This window comes from Camarhynchus parvulus, chromosome 2 (assembly GCF_901933205.1).
Source record: "Camarhynchus parvulus chromosome 2, STF_HiC, whole genome shotgun sequence".
NCBI classification, from domain to species: Eukaryota; Metazoa; Chordata; class Aves; order Passeriformes; family Thraupidae; genus Camarhynchus; species Camarhynchus parvulus.
This window is the reverse complement of record NC_044572.1, coordinates 92,759,417-92,783,022: the sequence shown is the minus strand read 5'-3', so window position 1 is coordinate 92,783,022 and position 23,606 is coordinate 92,759,417. Positions and strand designations below refer to the sequence as shown.

General features: G+C 39.8%; 1 protein-coding gene across 3 annotated transcripts in view; it reads left to right on the top strand.

Annotated features, from left to right (window-relative positions):
- Positions 1 to 14,157: 14,157 nt before the first annotated feature.
- ZNF236 (zinc finger protein 236) overlaps positions 14,158 to 23,606 on the top strand; it is a 76,173-nt gene continuing 66,724 nt past the window's right edge. For 2 of the 3 annotated variants that reach the window (XM_030965449.1, XM_030965443.1), the window contains exon 1: positions 14,364 to 14,461. In XM_030965449.1, the coding sequence (XP_030821309.1) occupies positions 14,401 to 14,461 (61 nt within the window). In that variant the 5' untranslated portion in view covers positions 14,364 to 14,400. Of the gene's footprint in view, positions 14,188 to 14,363; positions 14,462 to 23,606 lie in introns of those variants that run through there. The other variant, XM_030965458.1, reaches the window with a different exon arrangement.

Sequence of the window (23,606 nt, the reverse complement as noted above, 5' to 3'; positions counted from 1 at the left end):
ATGTTAAAAATGTCTTTTAGATTGGCTGAGTTTTTTGTCTCCTGTCTAGTCATAGAATAAATCTACAGATGCCTCTTCTGTGATTATCCTCAGCTTTCACACAGACCACGCTGTTAAACAATCATGTTGGTAAAAGTTTCTATGCCTCTCTTCTCAGAAAAAAAAAATATATATAGGTAGGCACTCCAAAGATCTTCAAAAATGCAAAATATCTTTTCACACCTAGCACAGATATGGGTGAGCAAAGCTATTGGCCAAAGACAGAAGGGAAGAAGGAATACCTAAATGAATTTCATGATAAAAGTGTTAATTTCTTCCACCTTAACCCCCCCACTTTACTAGTTTCCAGGTAATTCTAATTTAATTCCTTTCATTAACATCTTACAGCTTGTTCAGCCAGCTCTGCAGACAATTGATTTTTATTACTACATGCCTCAGTGACTTTCTACTCTAGATTTTTTTCTACTGACTATGCCATTCTTGAAATCTCTTCAAAATGGTATTTTGTTTGTCTTTTCATAGTCTAGTCTGTCTTTTCAATCAACCTTATCACTTATTTATCACATTCTTCTACAAAACTAATTGAATAGATATGTTATAACAGCAAATATTTACTATTATGGTTGCTGCTTTCAGAGGTGGGATTTCAAGGTTTTTATTATGGTGCTGCTGCTAGTGAAAATTGCTGAAAAGAGAGAAAAATAGCCTGATTACGATATGGTAACTCTTTGACATGTGAAAGAACAATATTTGGAAAGCACTTTTGAATAATAAAAGAGCTTTTAAGATCCACAACCAAGAGTATTATGTGATGGTGTTGAAACTTCTTAATCAGATTGGTTTCACCCTTAATTAGAAAGGCAGAGTTCACACTGACACCTGCTGTTAAGCCTTCCTAACTTTTTCCATCATAAGGCCCTTTTCAGCTTGATTGTGTGGGCTGATATTTTCTGGAGTAAGTGTCTTCTTCAGAATTAAATCAAAGGATGAAAAAGAAGAGTCGGTGTTTCAGATGAACTTGTGATTTTTAGGAATTACGTGGGGGATAACAGCTTGCTTACTTCATATGGACTCTCAGTTATTTCATTTTAAAAAAATCGGTTATCTATATCCTTTGGAAAAAGAACTTGAAAATCAGCACTTTCACTCAATGAAGTTCCCTAGAGAGGCATTCATAATTTGCCAAGCTACAAGCCCCAGAAAAATCAGACAATACACACTGACTTAAGTGGAAAAGTATTGCAATTCTATATCCAATGTCTTTGAAGATTCTACTTTCTTTTACCTCTGACAAATCACCAGGAGTAAAAAAAGATAGCTAGGGAACTCAAAGTATGTAGGATGATGAGGACAGAGGTGTTACAATGGGATGTATAAAACAGAAGAAGAGCAGACAAGTTTGGTAGGACATGCAATGCCAGTGAAAAGAACAAATATTAGCAAGAAAAAAGAGAAGGGAACAAGAGGAAAAATTATAGGAGGCAACAGGCATTTTAATGATGAAGCGTTAAATCACAACTTTAGTATCTTGAGACTTCTCTGATCTTTAAAACCTGCCATAACTTTCCATTTCCTTTTACTTATGTGCCTGCAAAACAGATAACACATTTTTGTTGCTTCTGTGGTACTAAAATAATGATGAAGTTCAGTGCCAATGACCTAGGTAGCCCAGGAGATAACTCATATGGAGGATGAGCCTGTAGTTGTTCTAACCTTCCCCACAGAAAGTCAGCATCAGGCTTCTGTGAAGGTGACTGCATACCTGTAAGCTGAGTCCAGACATATGCTATTACAAAATCATTTGCTCTTCTCATAGAAGTGATTGTACTCCATTCATGTTACATAAGAAATGTTCTCTGTAAAATAAATGTTGTTTGAAATTACTGGCATCCCTAAGATTGCAATTGCTGACTGCTCATCTGCTAAGACCTACATATTAAATTTTTGTTTGTTTTTTATTTGGGATGATTTTACACCCTCTTCTCTTCATCACCTCTGAAGAGAATTTGGAATCAGAAAACTTGGGGGTTTGACTCTGAATTTTCCCCAAGTTTTCTACATTCAGTAAACCCATTGGCCTTTGCTCTCACAATGTCTATAAAATAATTATCTATAAAAAATTATAAAATAAATATGAGTGACCTATGAGCAATGTACAGAGTTTTCCACCTGGCAACTACATTTTGGCCCAGGTCAGCAGATGCTAAATGTAGCAAAGACTACAATTTACAAGGGCAATCTTCTATGCACTTCTTTTATGTCACACAGCTCAGCATTTACACCTTCCCCCTCCTGTACTGGTGACTCACATGACCCCAGCACGTCATGGTCACCTGCCACCTTACTAACACTTCATTAACTAGAACACCTGCAGTGATTTTAACCACAGCTCACCATAATGTAGCCACTACTGGTCTATACTAGACCAGCATTCATGAAATGGTTGGAAATTACCTGGTTGTCTCAGCCCTATGGTGTTTTAAGATAGAAAATATATAAATCAGTTCCTTTTTATTCTTTAAATAATGAACAATATAAAAATAAAGTTTTGTTATGATGCTGACTTGCTGATGTATTTTTGAGCTGGTATATTCTTCAAATACTGATAAAGATCATAGAGAAAAGTTAGTTCAAATAGCTGTCCTCTTGATTTAATTTGGAAACTTTGGGGTTTGTTTAGTTTAGAGTCCCAGAAGGTCATCTGAAAGCTTCATGTGGAGCTGGACTCTGAAATACATTAAAAGATATATGCTTATCATTTGCATTTCAACAAAAACTATTGAGCTAAATTGAGCTAAAACATACGATACCTGAAAAATTGCAAATGTAAATGAGTATCAAACCCACGGTATTTGATTAAAAAATAAATTCTTCAGTATTTAGTGTTGAGCTATGGTCATACACCTTGTTAAACCTCTGCGCACAGAATGGCTGAGCAGCATTCACCATGTCTTTGGATGCCCTCAATGTGCTATCAAGAAGTATTTTGTTACTACTTTAGTATCTCTATTTCCCTAGTTTTATGGTTTTTGCCCTCTGACTTTTCCTTCAACTCTCTTTTTTTCAAAATTGTGATTATAATTATTTGTTGCCCCTAATAATTTAGTTTCTTCCTGGTTCCTTTTTCCACAGTTTTCCCCTTGTCACTGAGAATATATCCTTTCAACAGTTGTAGCTTAAGTAATTTCTAATATGGATGTTAATCTATGCCTCTGACCATCCCAGTTGAATTTGACTAAATGTTCTTTGGTCCCTTGTACTTTTTTGAGGTGGTAGGGAGGGACAAGACCAGAACTGCACAACATAATACAGACAGGGCAAAACCACAGGTTTACATGGTGGCAGACCACCAGTCTCTCTTCTGTTCTTCATTCTTCTCCTAGAGGCTCCTGATATTTGATTTACTCTTTTGAACACTACTGAACACTGTTTCTGTGTGACTATCAATCATAACTCCCAACTCTCGTTCCAGGCAGCTCATGGAAGTGAAATCAGTGTTTCTTCTCTTTATGTGCATCACTGAACATTTATCTACACTAAATTTCAGTTGTCATTTTATTGCTCAGTCACCAAGTTTTACTACCCTGAATAAATTAGTATCATCAAACTTGATTACCTCAGTGCTAACATGCTTTTCAAAGTAATATATAACCATCTTGAACAGCAAAGGCTCTAGCGTAGATCATACAGAACCTCATCTGTCACTACCTTCTACTGTGAAAATTGACAATTTACTCCTGTCTTCTAAGCAATTAACCATACAAGGGTCTTCCCTCTCATGACATGGTGTGAAGTTTCCCTAAATGCCTCTAGTAAGACATTTCTCATTTCTTCTGGAAAAACCAAGTAAGCCACATCAACCACATCACAGTTATCCATGTAACATGTTGATAAGACTTCAGAAAGGCCAAGAAACCCATAATTTTATCAAGATATTAAGTAATTCTGCTCTTGATAGCTATTCTGCATGGTACAGATATCATGCTTTAAAAACGCTTAAGAATTTTGTACTTCCCCAGGTCTCTTAAGAAGTGTTTCAAAAGTTGCCTTCAGATTTTCAGTTGTCCTTGGGTCCCAAGGCAGCTTTGGGAAAGTTACCACTGTCATGTTTTAGGAGTCATTCAATTCTTTCAGGCTTGAATTCCTCCTGAACTCTGTCATAAACACCACTTTGTCCTGGCAACGTGCTGCTTGTTGTAAGCTCTGTTTTCTTCATTTCTGTAGGCATTTCTTTTCCATGTGGGTCTTCTGAGGAGTCTCTCATAAAGACAACTTTAGATCAGGATCTGTCCTGTTTCTTGTGCAGTGACTGCTGACAAAAATAATTAATGTAACTCCTCTGCAATGGCCTGACCCTCCTGAGTGCTCTTTTCATACCACGATTACTACCCTTGCCCTTCAAATTTTGGCTTAATTCCTGCTTTTGATATATTGGAAGAAAGATTTGTTGCTACTTGTGAATTCCTCCACTAGATGCTCCTCAAAATTCTTCTTGTCTTGTGCTTTTACATGCTACCTGCCAGAATAAACAATTCTTTCTATTCTTTTAATATGGACATCAGTTTTTTGCAGAGCATCTCCTTGCTTTTGTTATGTTTGTCACTTCCTCCCCAGTATGTGGGTTTTCTTTTGCCATTTCCCACACTAATCTTTGTAAAGAGGGTGTGTTGGCCCAATGCTTCCATTGGGTGTGGTGGTGGCCAGAAAAAATTCAGGTGAAGTAAGAGGATTCCATTCTCTTAGCTGACCTTTTTAACTTAACAAAGTGCTTCTTTCCCACAGTTCCCCTTTTGAGGAGCCCAGCTGTTGTTACTCCTAGAAGAGCACCGAAGCTGAGCGTGCTGCAGCAGCTGCTGCAGAGCAATCCCTGAGCTGTGGGGCTCTGGGGCAGCCCCTGGAAGCTGCTCTGACCCAGCTCAGGGTTGCATGTAGGCTGCAGACCCTCCTGGGCCCTGCTCAACCACCTGCCCCAGACCCAGCTACTGAGCAATCTCTGTGGTACAGTCTCATGGTGTTCCACCTGTCACTGCAGGCAAATAAGGCAGCCCATGATTGTCCTCCTGCCTGATTTGGCTGCTTCTTCAGTGGTCTTAGAATACTGGATGCAGTGTTACCATCTTTGCCGGGCAGTTATGATGCATAACTGCCAAATGATGCATTTGATTTAGGCTTTGAATTTCAGTCCACGTGGATTCATAATGTAGTTTGATGAAGCAGGGAGTTTCTTCATTATATTCTAACTTTTAAGAAGTAAGTAACACCACATCACCACCCTGAAGGCCTACTTAATTTTCACCTTCATCAACATTTTTTTTTGTTTTGGTTTTCTAATCTATGGATTAACTTTCTTCTGTCAAGCTTCTGGTAAGTGTACTATGCCACTTCTTCCACTTAGGGCTGGACTTGCTTCCCTCATCGTTTATCTTAGTTTTTTTAGCAGTTGTTTCTGCCATATTTTCTTCTTTAACAGGCAGCCTATTTGATTTTTCTCTGCTTTGACTGATGTATCTGAAATCCCATAGCATTACCAGTACCACAATTTCCACTTCAAACCACATGTTCTTCTGAACATACTGGCTTTCTCAACACTTCTTTGTTTACAAGCTCATGACACTCCTGATTTTAAGTGCCAGAAGCCCAGTTCTCTAATGACCCCTCTCTCATGTCTTCCTTGTACCAAGAAATGTTTCTAAATCCTAGTAAATCTGGCAACTTTCTAAATCCTAGTAAATCTGGCAACCAGATTTTTGCAGCTTTGATATCTGGCTGAGGGGATGGCATTTGTGTTTGGCACCCATATACTGTGCTTGCCAAAAACATAAAATACAAATCCTCTAAAATGGGGTCAATTCCATAATTTCTTTCAAGTATGGTGTACCCTCATACCCTCATGGACCATCATGCCAGCACAGCCCAGGGTGACAAGCTGTGGAGAGAAGAAAAATCACTGTGAGAATAGTAGGGAGGGAATTTCTAAGTGAGAACAGCCACCAACTATTTCACAATGTGCAGCTACATCCCCAGAAGGGCTCTGTCTAAGCAACACTTCTGCACATGAATTAACACTGTGAAAACATAAAACAATTAATTATATTGAATTGTTTGCTATTGCACAAGTTTTCAAAATTACAAGACTATGAACATGAACATTCAGATACTTGTATTGATCTAGAAAAGTTCAGGCTTAGGTTTAAGAGAGAAACCTTTCGATCAGATTTTTCTAATAAATGTTTATAAGAAAATTTTATAATTCAAATAATATTTCTGTTGTTCAAGCAAGTACAATTGGGTACTTTCTTACTCTCACCTTCCCTGCAAGCACCTACTTACTTTGTTTTGTGCTTTCTCACTGTGAGCTCATTTATACTAATATCTCGGTGTGTGATACAGAGTGAGAGGCTCCCATCAACAAGTAGGAAAAATACAGGTTTGTGAAATGATAAAAATTCCTTAGTTATCTGTCTAAAGAATGGACTAGCACTGGTTGCAGCAGGTAAGATCTTTGCCCTTCAAGAATAAAGTTGGGAAATTTAATTTTTTCTTCCTCAGGATCAAAGTATTTAGCCTACATTCCTACTTCAGGGTAAGTCCTACGCATAGTCTAACTCTGGAGTCTGTAAGTTTACTTCCACTGAAAATTTTGGGAGAAAAACATCTCCTCTGCACTTGACTTGTTCAAGTTTCTGCCGTCTATGCAGCATCCAGATACCAGGGCTCTGTAGCATGTCCAAAGATGGAAAAATACATCAGATTTAAGGAAATACACGTAGTGTCCAAGTACAAAGACTTTTTTCCTATTAAAAAAAATCTTTCATATGAAAAGACCAATGGTTTAAACATAGTCTTCATAGTGCAAATAATATGTCATTTGTAATTTCTATGAATGGCAAGCCTTACTTCTGAAACTGCTCTGCAGAAGAGGTCTTTATCTGTGGAGGGCAGAATGATGTCCTGAGACTGTACTTGTTACTTGTAAAGGTGACTACCATATTCCATGGCATATGAAGACATTACATGCTTCTAGGGGATTTCTAGGATTTTGCATTCATATCTCAATATTTAATGAAAGAGTTTTTTAAAAACAGACGAAAAACTGTGGTTAAGAATCTGGGGAAGACCAATGCTGAATCATATAAGAAAGCTGAATTATAGGACTGTCAGATTAAAATCCTCATCATTTAGAAATTGGAATGAAGCTTCAGGAGATTGAACAAAAATGTCCAAAAACTTCATGTAAACATTATGAGGAGATACAGACAAACACAATATGGACAGCAACTCCCCAGTAGAGCAGTCTCAGGGACAACTTGGCATTTAACAGAGGGAAAGAACAAAAAGACAGCAAAAAGCCTGCCCAAGAACCCACTCCCATTACCAAAACCATGAAAAAACAATACACAGCAGAAAAGACAAGCAAATTACAAGATCACATAACATTGCTCATGATGTACTATGAAGAAAAATTAGGTGATGGATAGACCTTCTGTTTGGGGTCATATATTTGCAGCAGAAGAAATTATTGTGCCAACACTTGTAGTCAAGGGAAAGAGAAATAGGAGAGGGAAGAGGAGAGAAAAAAGGAGGAAGGGAACAAAAAGGCAACATAAAACAGAAAACATAAACCTCAGCCTATCATAAGACATCAAGACAAGGCAGCCTACAAACAGGAAATTAAATGCCAAGTTCACAGTAAGGCATCAGTGAACCTAGTAGGTTATGAAGACTCCTACATTATTACTTGTGAATAGAAAACAAAATTGAAACTGTAACGAGATAGATTAAAATTGTAAAACGCATGACTATAAAACCACAAGGACCATGCAATAAACCCCCCAAAAAAGACACATAAAGAAAACATACAGAGAAGGCTTACAGGCTGAGATTTCAGGTAGTGCAGACAACACGGAAACTGGTGTCACTGGAAGAAATAATGAAACTTATTGGAGGTTTCTGACAAATTATTTAAAACAGATTCAAAAATTTCAAAAAATCAACACTCCATACTATCTAGAGCATATGATACATGGGTATCCCTGCAGCAAAGTTGCTGAAAAATTAGCAGGTGATATGTGAAGGATTGGACCATCTTCCAGGCATGTTATACCCACAACAGAAAATAAAGCTCAGCCAGTGGAGAACCTGCATCACAGGGTATATATTACATAAGTAGAAGAAAAATAGGAGAATCAAATACAATAGAAAAGAGTCAGCTCTGGTCACAGAGCCTCAGACTGATCAACCTGACAGTAAAAACTGCAGCTTAGGAAAGCCGTAGGAAAAAAAAAGGTGATATCTGTGCTCGGTTTTAAATGTGGAAGGAGACTTTAAATCCCAGTGTAGGAACCAAACTAGGTAACATGGCTCTGTAGAAATTCATAGGAATCCAATTAGAACTCTGACACTGACAGCAAATGTAATGTCTATCCTTTAGATGATCAGTTTGAGTTAGTGCCCAGCTGGCAGAGGTGAATGTCACACAGATGTGAAATATCCAAGTTCAGTAGCATATGTTAGAAGAAGCTGCTAGACTCCATGCTGTTCTTATTTGATTAGTCATCCTGGTCTCAAAATAGATTTCACCTTTAGTACAGCTCTACTACTACAATATCCTACAGTACAACCCTGCCTTACTATATTGAATTTCCTCTTAAAATACTGAACTGTACATGCAGCCTCAGGGCTGCCAATGAGATTTTTATGGATATTATTTAAGGGGCATTTACATTTTCAATCTTCATTAAATGTGTGAGGGTTTGTAATGAGTGTAAACACTAGATTTTCACAGGGAATTAGTTTTTCATCAAAATACTATTTTCCACTGGAATAGCACCTTCAGAAGCAAGATAGCTGACCGTGCTGGAAACCCAAGTCCTTCAGTTACACAAAAGGAAATCAAGAAAGTGTAGGAGGCACCATTTCTTTGATAAATGAACAAACCAACCCAACAAAGCAGGAAACATTTCCCTTTCCTTGGAAACTAATATGCTAACACTGGAAAACTACCTCTTTAGTGAAATCCTTCATAAACAATGCATACTGCAGTTCTCACACTGCATAATTTTAAGAATTTATACATTCTGAACATACACCAGGCCTATTCTAGCTTTTTCTATTATAGCAGTATGACAGAAGATGATTATTGCTTTTGTTGACACTTCCACATTACTGCAGGTTCTAGTCCAAGTTATGTGCTATAATCATAAAGCTCCTATTGCCAGGACAGCTGATTTCATTTTGGCAACAGCACTAAGACAGTCTTAAGTTTGTTTACTGTTTTGTGCCAACAGTTGGCAAATACAGTGTTCAGGCCAGGCTGGATGGGGCTGGGAGCAAACCTGGTTTAGTTCCCTACCCATGGCAGAGTTGGAACTCAGTGACCTGCAAATCCCTTCCAACCCAAAGCATCCTACAAAATTTGATGGTATAGCTCTCAAAACGCCCTTCTATAGAGGCCTGGCTCTACTGTGTATTTAGGATATTGAGATTGCTTCTCTTTCTCTCACTTCTGGCTGAACACAGAACCACAGAACTACTTTGGTGTATCAGCGTTTTCATCACGCTGAGAAAACTGCAATACTTTTTTCTCAAAATGCCATTGCTCAAAGCCAGACCAAGACACAAAAATGCACTCACTAGAAGTATGTTTGTTTCTACTTCACAAGCATTCAGACATGCAAAAGCCAAAACATAAGAGTTCAAAAGGTGTTTTACTTATCTAAATGTCACGACTCTAAGCAAATTGTAGATGAATTCTCCAATTTGGAATAGTACACATCTACAGCTTTAACTCAGGGAAAGTACTGTGCTGCCTTCCCCAGCTTGGAATACATGGACAGGGAGATGTCACATGACCCTTAAAATGAAAAATAAAAATTTAAAAAAAAATTGAGCGCATTCTATTAATTTGTTTGAAACATATAGAAAAAGAATAAATTTTAAGTATTACTGGAATGCACTCCTCCTGAATTAAAATTCTAGCTGACATCAACATTTTCAACCACTGGTTTCACTGGTGAATGCAGCAAATGATTTCATGTGCCTTCTTAAATAAGAAAAAAACCAAAATCAAGGTTGATATATAAGCTGACAAACAGAAGTAGACTGTTCAAATCAACAGCAATGAGACAGCTGGCATGGAAATTTTAGTCCAAAGATTTCAAGTATGGCAAAGCCATAAGCAACTGAAAAAAATATCTTCCAATAGTAAAACAGTATCTGACAACTGAAAATAGTACCCTACTTAGTAATTAGCTTTACTGAAATGGTTCACTGAATTTCATTAGTTTGCCTTAAAACTCAGCAGCACATCTAGTACTACTGGTTGGTAGTAAAACCTAGAACCCAGTTTGTTCTGTGGCCTTGTGTTAACCTTACTCTCTGTTGCTATAGTTCATCTGCAAGTATAAGTATACAGTTTATTGCTGCATATTTTAAAGGATGATGCTATAGCTGCTTTTCTGCCTAGAAATTAGTGATACCTGATAAAATTAATCATAGAAAAGTTAAAGGCTAGCCATCTCACACTCTGTATTACATTACAGATTCCATCTGGAAAACAGACCCATGTTTTCTATGTACGGACAACAGAGCATAAGTAATGGTCTGCTAGGTTCTCACTTGAGAAGGCACTGGGTTATAATGCTAGGCACACCCCAAAACCAAGAGTGTCCTGTGTAGCAGTTCTGGAGTAATGCCAGAGACTTTAGAGAGAGACTGTAATTGGAGATTTTATTATTTACAAAATACAAAAAATTGAAATATTTTGAAATATCAGCACTTCTGCAAATACAGACAACAGAATCACTGACAAGTAGCACAGAAGTTATAGCAATGAGTGCAGTACATTTCTTCCAGGAGCTGTGAAGTGCAAGGGAAAAATATTGTGTCAATCACACAGACAAAGAAGGAAAATTACACAGAGATTAGACAGCTTGAAAATGTCTGTAAAGTTAGGCATCTGATATACCACTGAATTTCCTTATTAAAAAAAATGTTCATAACCTCTTCAACACATGTTCCATGCACTCTTCATAAACTATTTGTCTCCCAGTACCACAAGCTTCTTAAGGCCCTGAAGAAAAAAATTATGTATATTCTGCTTTTATGCTTTTATGCAGAGCTAGTTTTATACAAAAAGAGAGTGATGCAGAAGTGTTAGAAGACTGATAGGCAATGACAAACATACCACATAAATTTGGAACAGATAATGAACAGACTTTTGCAGTACAAAATTAAACACAATTGTATGTACTACTGCTGAACACTGAAAGACAGGCAGAGAACAATAATGTTGAAAAGCTAAAATAGAAATGAAAGTTGGCTTTTGCAGTAAATGGCTTTCATTACTATCTGTACAGATAGAAGTTTCCAGCACATACAATCTCACATTTCCGTAAAGTGTGCATCAGCTCAAAACTGAAAATAAACTCAAAATGAAGGTTCCTAATCCTAAAGCAGATGACCTCAACAAAAAATACAGACATGCTTGATAACGAAGTTAGAATAAAATCAGGAGAAATATGTAAGATAATGAGATTGTGCAAAGTTTTTCCAGATACTGATCTGGTTCGATATCTTTGGTTTTGATTCCTACCCCTGGGTTCTCTCTGCAATCACGCAAAAAGCTGTCACTTCGTTTCTTGTACTTGTAGGTTGTAGCTCACTGCTAAAACGACCGGCGATCTTGGTATTTTAGCACAGAACTATCCTACAGCCACCAGAGGCCACTGCTGCTCTTCGCTCTTTTCCTGTCGGCAGCTGGGCTGCAGCGAGTAGAGAGCCCACAGAAGCACCAGGCAATGGTCACACCAGCTTCAGTCCTCCTTTCCATTTTTATACAGCCAGCGCTGCACTTCTGTAGAGAAAATTAAATACAGTACACTTTTTATTGGTGGACAGACTGTGAAATTATCTAAATATTGCTTACCCAACCTTAGCCTTCAGGTAGAAACTAAACCTTGCATTCCAAAAACCTGAATTCATTCTTTGATATGATTAAATTGGGTTGCTTAAGGCAAGTTTTTAGATGTAATTTAATTAGGTATCTGAAAGGCTTTAACTTAAGAAAAAACCCCCAACATCCATTTGAAACGGAACAAGATAGATGAATTAACGAAGTGATAATTAACATTCAACGATGAGAAAACGATTGAGTAATGCTTTGCTACCACAGTTTACAGATATCAGTACCCAACCCACCCTGTTTTTTGATCAGTGATCTGAAGCACCTGCCAAATACTATTGCAGAGACTACAGAAAGTGACATTAAAGTAATAAATGTAACAAATGAGGACAGGATCATCCAGCCTGGTTAATGCATCATATTAAAAGTGTTTTAATACAACCTATTGAAGCACTATGTAGTTTTTAATAAAGACACTGGACATATGCTGGCATATGGGATGGGGGGAGGAAAAAGGGACATCCTAGAAGGCAGTGAGAAGAATTTGCACATTTTAACAGTTTGGCAAATAAGCTGCAGGAAGCCAGTTCAGTGGCAATGGGCTTTGGATCCATTTTTGGCTGTAAGACTTGAGTTGCCAAAAAAATGTTAAAAAAGGTAGTTTGATCACTGCAGGCAGTATTCTCATACAAGTTCCCTCTGTACAGAAATATACTCATTTTAAAAAGGTATTTAAAAATCAAAAGTTGTAGGAAACCCCCCTAACTCACAAGCTTTAGAGTCTTAAACAGGTCCAACTAAAGAGATAATGGAAGAAAAAGAATCAAGTAATTCATCAAAAGTATTTTGTATTAAGATTTATTTAGCAAGAAAGAGGTGTAATAAACACCTAATTTTAGAAGCTCAACACTTGTGTATTAAACAATGACATACAGCAGTGTCTTTGGAAGCAATGAAATCTATGAAGTGCAGAACATGCTGTCAAGAAAAGCATATGCAACTTTATTTGTATCTTTCCAGAGAGTGCAGTTCTATTGCACACAAATACAGGGGACACAATCAAACTCTGGCCTCTGATACCAAAAAAATCACAATTAAATGACCCAGCTATCTTTTATGACAACTCACATCAAGATCTGAAGAGGGACTTCTGACAAGGCTCACTCACGAGGAGTGACAGGACAAGAGGAAATAGCTTTAAACTGAAGGAGGGTACACTACATACTGAAAAGGAATTATTTACTGTGAGGGTAGTGAGACGCTGGCACAAGCTGCCCAGTGAAGCTGCAGATGTTCCATTACTGCAAGTGTTCAAGGCCAGATTGCCTGGGGCTTGAACAACCTGGTCTAGTCAAAAGTGTCCCCGCTCACGCGCAGGTGCATTGGAACAAGATGATCTTTATAGGGTCCCTTCCAACCCAAACCACCCTGCGATTCTAAGATCTCCTTGGGCAGCAATTTGGTTCAGGTAGCAAAGCTTGGCCAGGGCACAGCCAGGCCAAACAATTTCAGCAAGTTCAGCAGCAAACCCTGCCTACCCTGTGTGCAGGCTGGAGGCTGCCACCTTCCTGGGCACCAGGCGAGTCCCATGTGCTCATGTTTTGTGCCCCTCAGCCTAAAACCAGAATTCATGGAGGGTGTGTGAGGAGAAAGCAGAGAACAATTGCCCACAGCGAACAGAAACAGAGAAGGACCTGTAAGGATCATGAGAGCCCAACTGCCAGCCCTGCGCAGGACAGCCCCAAGACCACACCATGAGCCTGAGAGCATTGCCCAAACACTCCCTGAACTCTGTCACGCTCGGTGCTGTGACCACTTCCCTGGGGAGCCTGTTCCAGTGCCCAAACACCCTCTGGGTGAAGAACCATTTCCTAGCACCTAATATCCAACCTAAACTCGCCCTGACACAACTTCAGGCCACTAACCACGCGGCTCTGGCCGAGTCCTGATAACTTTCAAGCTCTCACCCTTACAGAATCACAGAACAATTAAAGAGTTGGAGGAGACCTCTAGTCCAACCCCTCTGCCAAGACAGGGTCAGCTACAGCAGGGGACACAGGTACGCGTCCAGGTGGGAGCCACAGGCAGGCAGATCCACCGTGCCAAACCCCGCTCGGCCCGTTCCCGTTCCCGGGCCGGCCCCACAAGGGCGCCCCGCGGGCCCCGCCCGCCGCCGCACCCGGATGTACCGACCTCCCCCCAGCCCAGCACAGGCCGGCGCATGCGCACCGGGGGCCGCCGCCGCCCCTCACCCGCCCTGCGCCCCCCGCCCGCCCGGCACTGCCGTGAGTTCGCCGCTGCCCCGCTCGCCCCCTGCCCGCCTCCCCCGGGAGGGAGCGCCGGCGCCCGCCCCCTGCAGCCCGTGTGTAGGGCCGGGCCCGCCCGCTCGTCCCCGCCCCTCCGTCCCCCCCTCCGCCCGTTGCCAAGAGTGTGTGTGTGTGGTGTGTCCGTGTGTGCGTGCGCCGGGGGGGGGCGGGAGGGACGGGTTGGGGGCGGCCATGCCGAGGGGGCGGCCCCCCGAGCCCGGCGGGGAGAGTGGCGAGGCCGGCGCCGAGGCAGGTAACGAGCGCGGCCGGGCTGGCGCGATCCGCGCCCGGGGGTGGGAGGCAAGAAGCCTCCGCGGGCTCCGCATATAGTCCCCGGATATGGGGGAGGAAGGCCGGGTCTATTGTGCGAGGGTACAGGCGAGAGGGCGGAGGGGAGGAGAGGAGAGCGGAGGGAGCCGGGCCCGGCCCTGCGCAATGATACCGGGCGGGCCGCGGCAGAGCGGGCCGGGGCGGCCTCCCCGCCGCCTCCCGCCGGGGCAGCGCGGCCGTGGTTGTGATGGCCGGCGGAGCAGGGCTCCTCGGGCCTGGCCCTGGCCGTCCTCCTTCTCCTCCTCCTCGTCCTGCTGCTGGCGCGGTGCGGGTCCCGGAGCTGGAGGAAGAGCTTGGGCCAGCTTGCGGTGGGCAGAACGGGATGGCTCCGGCTCCTTCCGCTGCTCCTCTCCCTCTCCCTTCTTCTCCCGGCCAAATTAATGAGGCCTTCGAATAAAGCATGATAAACAAATACAAAATTAAGTTCAACTCGCTCATGTTTCTGATTTGCAAGGACGACGTTATTTTTAAGTTTCGTGTTGTTTTTCTTTAAAAACACTTGCGGTCGTTTTCTACGTGAATATATGTGTAAAAAGCCCCAAACCAAGCTGGTTTTCTTTCTCAACATGTATTAGTGTCACGCCTAAGTTTTAACATTTTTGATTGTATTTTATTGCCGTTGATGTCTGGGGAGCATTTTCAGGGCATGATTGGTTTGATGGTTGGTTGGGGAGCTTTTTTTTTTTTGGACAGTAGTTGGTAGCTGGTGAGTTTTATGGCTCTTTTATGTAGTTCACTCCTGCTGATGTTACTGTGGTTCTGTGAGCAATATGAAAATAAGGTCCACAAGCAAGAAATGCTGTGGTTCAGATAGGCCTGAAACCCTCATAAGTGACTTCTCCTTCAGCACAAGCATGTAGCAGTAGGTGTTTAATTGAAATACATATTTTTTCACAAATAGAATGGAAAGAGATTTCATAAAGCATTTTAATACCATACCTATTTCAGTAATGAAAAGTCATCCAATTAATACATTCAGTATGTATTTAGAATATTTTGTTTTCCTAATGTTTTCAGATGGGTTCTCGCTGTGGAGTGGGAATGTGTAGGTGAGCCTTCTGTGGAATACTTTTCTGTAGAATTGAAATGTGCTGACAGGCAAAGAAAAAGCTGTGCTGTTTCGTGAGAGTTGGGAAGTTGGGCGAGGTTTTTTCTACAGTATGGAAAGCCAGATGGGCCACAGGTTCCTACCACAAGTGGTGGGGGATTTTTTTTTTGTTAGCTCTGTTATGGCTATTGGTCTCAGCGTTTGATCACTAAGTAATAAGGATATAAAGAAAGTCCCAAAGAACTTTTGGTGTTACTAGCTTTGGAGGTGGTTTTGTTTGTTTGTTTTATTATTTAAACTAAAGATCTGCTTAGTTCTCTAGTAGTTTTTGAAAGGGTATGCATGTGTCATACATGTGTGAACTCCTATAGTAATGACATGATGTACAAATGAGAAGAGGATGAGAATTGAGACAAGCTGTCCAGGCAGCTACAGCCTAGTAGCTGTATTCATTTTGCTTGTAGTTGGACCTTGATGTTAGACTATTTCTATGGTAAGATCTGCAAATGGCTGCCAAGACTTAATGTGAGTTTCATCACGTTCTTAATTTTTCACATTTTCATTTATTTTAAAAGAAGTTTGCCAATTTATTAATTATATTTTTTTCATAGAGGTGCTTTGAATGCATTTGAGAATTACAGGGTCTGGGGCTATCCACAGGGATTGAGAGACATTTGCAAGGACTGCCCTAAATAGGCAAGTTTTGTGGATTCTGGTGGGTTTGGTCCTTGAGATTTCAGCAGTTTGGGAAAGCAGTGAAGTCAATGTTGGCAAGCAGCACATTTTATTCTGCACTTCTCTGTGACAAAAAAAGGTCATGAATGAGGAAGCTCTGGCTGAACAGGACAGCTTAAATCTGGGAAATTTATGTTCTCAGGACATTTGTCTGTTTGTCCTGTTCAGATACAGGCTTTGAAAACTGTTTGTGCATTTCATGGGTTTCACTTTTACCAGAAGGAATTTTATTTAGAAAATAGGTGTTTACAAAAGTAAGTATATCATATCTTTTACTTAGGAGATTGCATTGGTTTAGATTTTTTTGAAGTGTGGTCCTTGGAATTCATACAGCCATGCTTTGCTGTTGTCTTTCATGGAAATGTTGCTCTCTGTAGCTGTACAGTCTGTGTGTTTATGGTAATTCTGCTTTGGGAGAAAATAAAGGTGAATCAATGATGTTTTATGTATCTTTCTTAGACAGTCCACCATGCGTGTCAAAGACTAGAACAAGTTCTTTGTTCTAGGAAGATTAAATGTGTTGGATAAGAAAAATGAACTCTAGGCAGTAGTAGTCAAAATAATATCTTGACCTCAATAGCTGATATTTTAAAAGTTCCTTTTCCTTTTTTGGTATTGTATTGTTTTCCCAAAACCATCTTGCATTTTTTTTTAAACTCAGTTGAACAGTTCAATTTAACCTCTCTGGTGAAAGCTGAAACATGCTAGGTTCTGTCTGAGCATAAGGAAACACTTCTTTACTGTGAGGGTGACTGAGCACAGGCATTGGTAACACAAGGGAGTTGTGGGGGTCTCGTTCCATAGAGAGGCCCTCTCTAGTTTTACCTGTGATGTTTGTCACTGACCAGTGGCAACATGAAATGAGCAGTTTTGACTTTTGGTATCTGATCATTTTCAAATAGCAGGAAAGGAATGCTTTGAACAGCAAGATGAAATATTTCAGGATGTACTGAAGCAGTTTTTAAGCCTAGAGTGTATGTCCTTTATTAAACCCAAGGGCTAGTTTGAAACAAGTCTGAACTGAGTTCCTTTATGAGTGCAGTTAAAACTTGAGTATTTCATGTCTTCAGAGGGCCTGAATTGTAACAGAACTCACACATGAAGAGTGATAAATATTAAATAGGCAAAGCTAGGAAACACAGAGATGACATAGCTTTAAGTCTGCCTCTGCAGAGCTGGCTGTATTTTGTTTGCTGCTGTCAGTCTTCTAGCAGCATTTTGGATGTGAGTACATTGAATTAGGGGAAAAGAAATTTAGAGGCTTTACATCCCAATTTTATATTACTGAAGAAAAATGAGACTTGAACACATAGTTAAATCTTACCAAATTTTTGTTATGTGGATTATTTCAGTAGTTTTGCATTAGGGTTTTATGTGGTGACCTCTGACTGACAAGAATAGGTGAGTGATGTCATGCAGGCAAGAATGTAGAGGTACAGCTTGTGTGGTGTGCTCTAAATCTCTTAAATACAATAGGTATGGGTAATTTCTTTGGAAAACATGCAGAAGGAACAACTGCTCAAGCTTTTGCCTTAGAAAACGTTCATATTTAGGCTTTAATGGTGATACTCTGGTATCTCACTGTTCTGCAGTAAAAAAAATCCATATTTATGTACAAAGGGGCATGTTGGGTAATAAAGATGGTAAACTTGGATTACACTGGCATGCTTTAATTCCACACTAGTTTGTCAGTATACTTGAAAGAATTTCCATGTCTTTTCCCAAGTAATCTATGCAGTTGAATAACTTGTGTTCTGTGTGATAGCTTCAGTTCTTGTTCTGTCCCTTGTCCATAGCTTTCCACCAGTTGCAGAAATTTTATTTCCTATTGCATCTGTGCTGGTACCTTCACACCTCATTTATTCCCATGCATTAAGTGCTTCCAAATATAATTAAAATTTCTATTTTAGATCTCTCATGTCCCTCTGTTGACTTTTATTGCTGTAGTTGGATTATGTTCATTCTCCGGAAGAGGGAAGACCATGTAGTAAATCATTAAGTTCATTCAGAAGTTTCTGTTAGCAGTGTAGGGGTTGGGCACAGGTAAAGGTCATGACTTCACACATGAGAAATCCAAATCATGTGAAAACAGCTGAAAAATGGTAGCTTGGTACATTCATATGCAGCTGTCAAAAAAAGTGTTACTCTTGTTTTGGAGCATTTAGCAATAAATATAGCAAGATCTATCTAAATGTCAAACAAAGCTATCAAAGTTGCTGAAGGAAATGCCAGATTTCAGTTGTCTGTGTAGGTTAGGATGGTGTGGATGGTGTATCTGTGTATTGGGTTGGCCTTGGCCAGCAATTAAGCATCCTCCAACCACTCGCTCACTTTCTCCTGCAGTAGGGTGAGGGAAAGAATGGGAATAGCAAGAGCAAGAAAAAGCTTGTAGATTAAGATAAAGGCAGTTGAGGAAACAAACGGGGAAAGTTTAAAAAAAAAAAGGTTAACCCCCTGCCCCCCAAACCAGCCAAATTGCCAAGTAACAAAAAGGCCCAACCAAGTGGTGCAAAGGTAAATGTTTGCCATCACTCTCAAAGGTGCAGTCTGGTGCTCAGTCTCTGAGCCAAGAACCCTACCTTGGAAGAACTACCCCCAGTTTTATATTGCTGAGCATGATGGTTTATGGCTTGGATATCCCTTTGTGTTAGCTCCAGCCTTTCTCCCACCCTCAGCCTACCCACTGTGGGGGCAAAGTGAGAAACAGAGAAGGCCTTCATGCTGTGCAGCACTGTTCAGCAATAGCTTAAGCAGTGATGTTAGCAGCATTGTTTTAGTCACAAATTTGAAACACAGCACCATATGGGCTGATAGGAAGGAAGTTAACTCTATACCAGCCAGATGAAGTGCAACCTACTTAGCATCTCACTGGCTGTGATGGAACTGTGAATTTTGTGTCCTCAGAGTTAATTCAGGCTTTTCGGCAGCAGAGGTGCAGCAGTGTGGCTCTGCTCTGTCTGGACTCTGCTCCTGGAAGGAGTGCATCTACTTTGTGTTGGCACGTGCTAAGTGACCAGCCCCTGAATGTCCATCCCAGCAGTGTGTTCCAGATTAAGTGTTGACCAAAGCATAATAAAAATACCTTGTCTTATATGAGCAAATCTTTATTGATTTCTGGATTTTTTTGAGAGTTGAGTCCTTCTCCTGCTCTTCCCATTAGAAGTCAGAAGGAATGCCTGCTGGTTTTGTTTAGAGTGCTGAGCTAGATTTAAACGAACCTGTTGCTTTTATGATTGCAGAACTAAGCAAAATGTTTTAATGATTCATTGTCATTTGTGTTCTGTGAGTTCAAGTGTAGTATGAGGAAATGTCAGTATTGCCATCTCTGTTTTGTTCTCTTGTCCTACCACTTTCTTTCCACTCATAAATTAGTAAATAGGTTTTGATAGGGTCAGACCCTTTTGTCCCTAGGCTTGCTAGCTGCCATTTAACATAAGTGACAAGTTTTCACCCATGAATTTTACGAGCTTGAGTGTTTATTTGCAATGTCCTTTCAGTTGGATTGGAGGAGGTTATTAGAGATCTAATAAGGCTGTGCTGCATTCACAGCTGAATGAGTCCATCTGCGCCTTGCAGAGAGGGCTGTGGGCTGCCATGAGGCACAGTGCTGCTTACATAAGGAGGGAATGGCTGGGAGTGCTCTAATTCTGTCTTCCTCCTTCCACGTTGAGTTGACATCAGTGGCTTCTAGCAGAGAGCACCTGCTTGCTGACTCAACTCCTGAGGTCAAGGGTTGGTGAAGGCTGTATCACAGCTGAATTCACCCAGAGTGATTATTGCTGCTCTGTGAGGGACAATAAATTCAGGAAAGACATTACAGGTTGTAACATTAGGAGTATTCAAGTAAGACTATGTTTAAACTGAAAGTTTGTTATCATTGATAGGTACTTTGCAAATCTGATTCTTCTATTTTTGGGCACTTTCGACAAACTGTAAGAATACAGACAAAAATATGTTTGACAGTGCATGTTGACAAAGATGTGTTTGATGGTGCATAATGAGCTAAGTGCTCCCTGTTTAGGTTAATTGTATTGATCCTTGACTGTCTCTCCCAAGCTGTGAAGGAATAAGGTTGATTTATGCTGCAGCTAGACTAACGTGCAAATTGAAAAAAAAAAGTAGAAAGTGACAGTAGCTTCTGCGCTGTTTTTATGCAGCTAATACTGATAAATGCAAATGTTTGAAACTATCCTTCTGTTCAGCAAGTTTGTTGTAGTGTGCAGACCTGAAAGAATCACTTATTTTTCAGGAGGTCTGTTACTCGAATAGTTATTTTCCGTTTTCTCTCTCTGTGTTTGTTTACGGATATTACTAAGAAGCTGCTCTCTAATAAGAGCATGCCAATTTTTGTGTGATTGTGTTGGTGTCACTTAATCAGTTAATGTCTTCTTGAACTAAAACCTCAGACTTTTAATTCTGTGGTTTTGGCTTGAATGGCATTCTGAATTGCATTAATTCATTAAAAAACAGACTTGTGTTTTCATCTGCCAGAGTATACCTGACAATAAATAGATTACTTAATTTGTGTTTCTAATACTTATATTTACACATATTACAATATGAGAACATGAGCATCATATTGGCTATTAATGAAATTCTTGCTAATATGATAAATGGTAAATGTGTCCATCAAATGTTGTGTCGGTTATGTGAGTATTTTGATTTTTTTTTAACTTGGGTACCCAGGGAATGTTTGGAATTGTTGCATTTTTCTTAATTGACAGATTTCTCAGTGGATTTAAAAATTACAGGGTTCATGCCCCACTGCTAGCTTCTTGAACTTGCTTTTGTCTGCATGTTTTTTTGGTATTCAAAAGTATTGGGCTTTAAGATAGGTTCAGTATTTTGCATCATTTGGCTTGTTTGATGATCCAAGCTGATGCACCATAAGCATTTTTTCCCTCTGATATAGGGAAAGATTTTTTTATTGCTGATTTATCTGAAATGCAGTAATGTAGGTTGTTACTTTGGCTTGTTATGAAAGAGGTATCAGTGTAAATAAAGTTTTCATTTCACTGATTCTTCTAACAAACAAATTGTGTCAAACAGTTATTTCATTTTGGAATTATTTTTTTAATAACATTGAAATGAAAACAGTCCTGAATCATACTTCATGAGGCTGTGACACCTGCCTGAAAAGTCAAAATATGGCTCACTTGCTTGTTACTTCTTTAATTGACAGTGTCTTTCCTGTTTTTACTGTCCTCCTAATTCTAAACAGAGTGTAACCGTTTAGGCCTTGCTGTTATCCAGTTGTTGGATTTCAGAAGGGATATTTTTCTGAATACTCTCCTTGTTAGTAGAAGAGTAAGCTATAAAGTCACTTCCTACATCTTTAATAAAAAGGAGCTGTGCAACTCTCTGAAATATCCAGTATTTAGTGGGTGATAGAGGACAGGGCTGTTTTAGTGACAATACAAAGGAAAAAAGACATTGTAGTCTCATTTCTCCCATAGGCTACTTCAGACGTAGTGGTAATGAATAAATGAGATTGTGTTTTAATTTAAACCTGTATTAGGTAGCAGTTCTGCCCTTTGAGAAAAAGTGAAGCAATTGAACTTTCAGAATTCTTTATTGTCCAAACTGGACTGTTTTAGTGGACTTACTGGCTGTTGCTACTGAGAACAGACTCCAGCCTGATCTCTCAGTAGCTGAGCCTTTGAAGACTCCTGGAGTCTAACCTAAGTTGATCTGCTGTGCCTTGTCCTTAAGGATTTCTGCACTGAGAGTCTTCTGCCAAGAGAAGCTGGACTTTACAGTCCAGTTGGTGATTCTAGAGTCCAGTCCTGATTTCCCAAACTCATTCCTTTGCTTTTTAGCAATGTGAAAGACAGGACCAAAAAACCCTGTAAGGTTTGGCTTTGGAAAGAGTTAAAAAAATTTTCATTGAAAGAGTAATGCTTGAAATGTTACAATGTCCATGCTTAAAATGGACGGTAAGCAGTCCATTTTCTATATGGGTACCTTCTGTTTCTTCTTCATTGGGATCTGAGTGCCTTTGGCAGCTTGAGGGCAGCTCAGGGTTTATGATCATCCATGAACTAGTCTTGAGAACTTCGTGATGCTTTGGCATGGGATGTGGTATGTTTAACTCCTCATTTTTATAAGTTCAGGCTGTTTTTCTGTTCTTTTCTATGAAATATTTTAAGATTATGCATTTGTTGCCTCTTTCTGTTTATTTTAGCAGCGGTCATTCCTGTCTTTTTACAGAAAACCTGAAATACTTTCAGGTACTGCATCAGGTGGTCTGATTGCATAGAATTATAGTAATCAAATTCTGCTAAAATATTACAAGATACTTAATTTTTTGTTCTATAGTTAAACTCCTTTTTAAATTGCAGAAGAAAATTCACAGCCTGTAGATTAATCAGTATTGGTCAATACAGATATGATACACATTTTAATAAAAATGATACATAGGTATGTTATTGACCCATGACCGATACCACTTGGCAGTATTACTCAGAACCTAGTGAGCATGTTGGGATTTTGTTTCAAAGTGTAGAGAATTTAGCACCTTTGATGTCACAGCTACATTTTTGCTACTTCAATTGCTTCCACATTGTTTTTGCATGTTGCCCAGTGCCTTTGATCTCAAGAGTGAATGTTTAAAGATACTAATCTCTTTGGTTCAAGGAGAAGGTTTGAAGGCCTTTGGAAAGTCATGCATTGGATCATTTTTCAGTTGTCAATTTAAAGTGAGAGGTCAGGCCTATGTGGGGTTGAACAATTACTCCTTTTTCCAGAGGAGAGGAAAGCCTTATGCATTATGTTTTCACATAGCCCAAGTATAGGAGTAGGTTTTTCTTTCACTTCTCTTGTGATGCCATTATTTACAGGAACTGATTTTGTGTCCTTTTTTCTACTCGGGCATATTTATCACAAGATTACTTGAAGGTTTGTGTCTTGTAATTAAAGCTGTGGTTTTCAGCTTTTGAAGAAATGTGGCCATTTCAGGGTTGTTATTGATAGTGTCTGCATACTATGAATTTAGAGTCTGTTAAAGGGTGCAGTAAGTGTAAGTTTACATGTGAGAAAGATAAGTGAAGTTTGCATCATTCTCTTACAGAGAAATATTTGATAACTAAATTTTGCAAAGCAAAATTTAATTGGGTCACTTAGTCCAGGAATGGGAAGTGCAAGTCCCTAGGGCATTGGTTTTTGTTGTAATTTCTTGCCCAGATAAATTGTGCTGAAATGTTTCCTACAGCTTCCTAAACTACAAGCTTTTAAAGTTTGTTTATGAGAATTTTAGCAGGAAAAAAAAGATCAGGACATAAGGTAT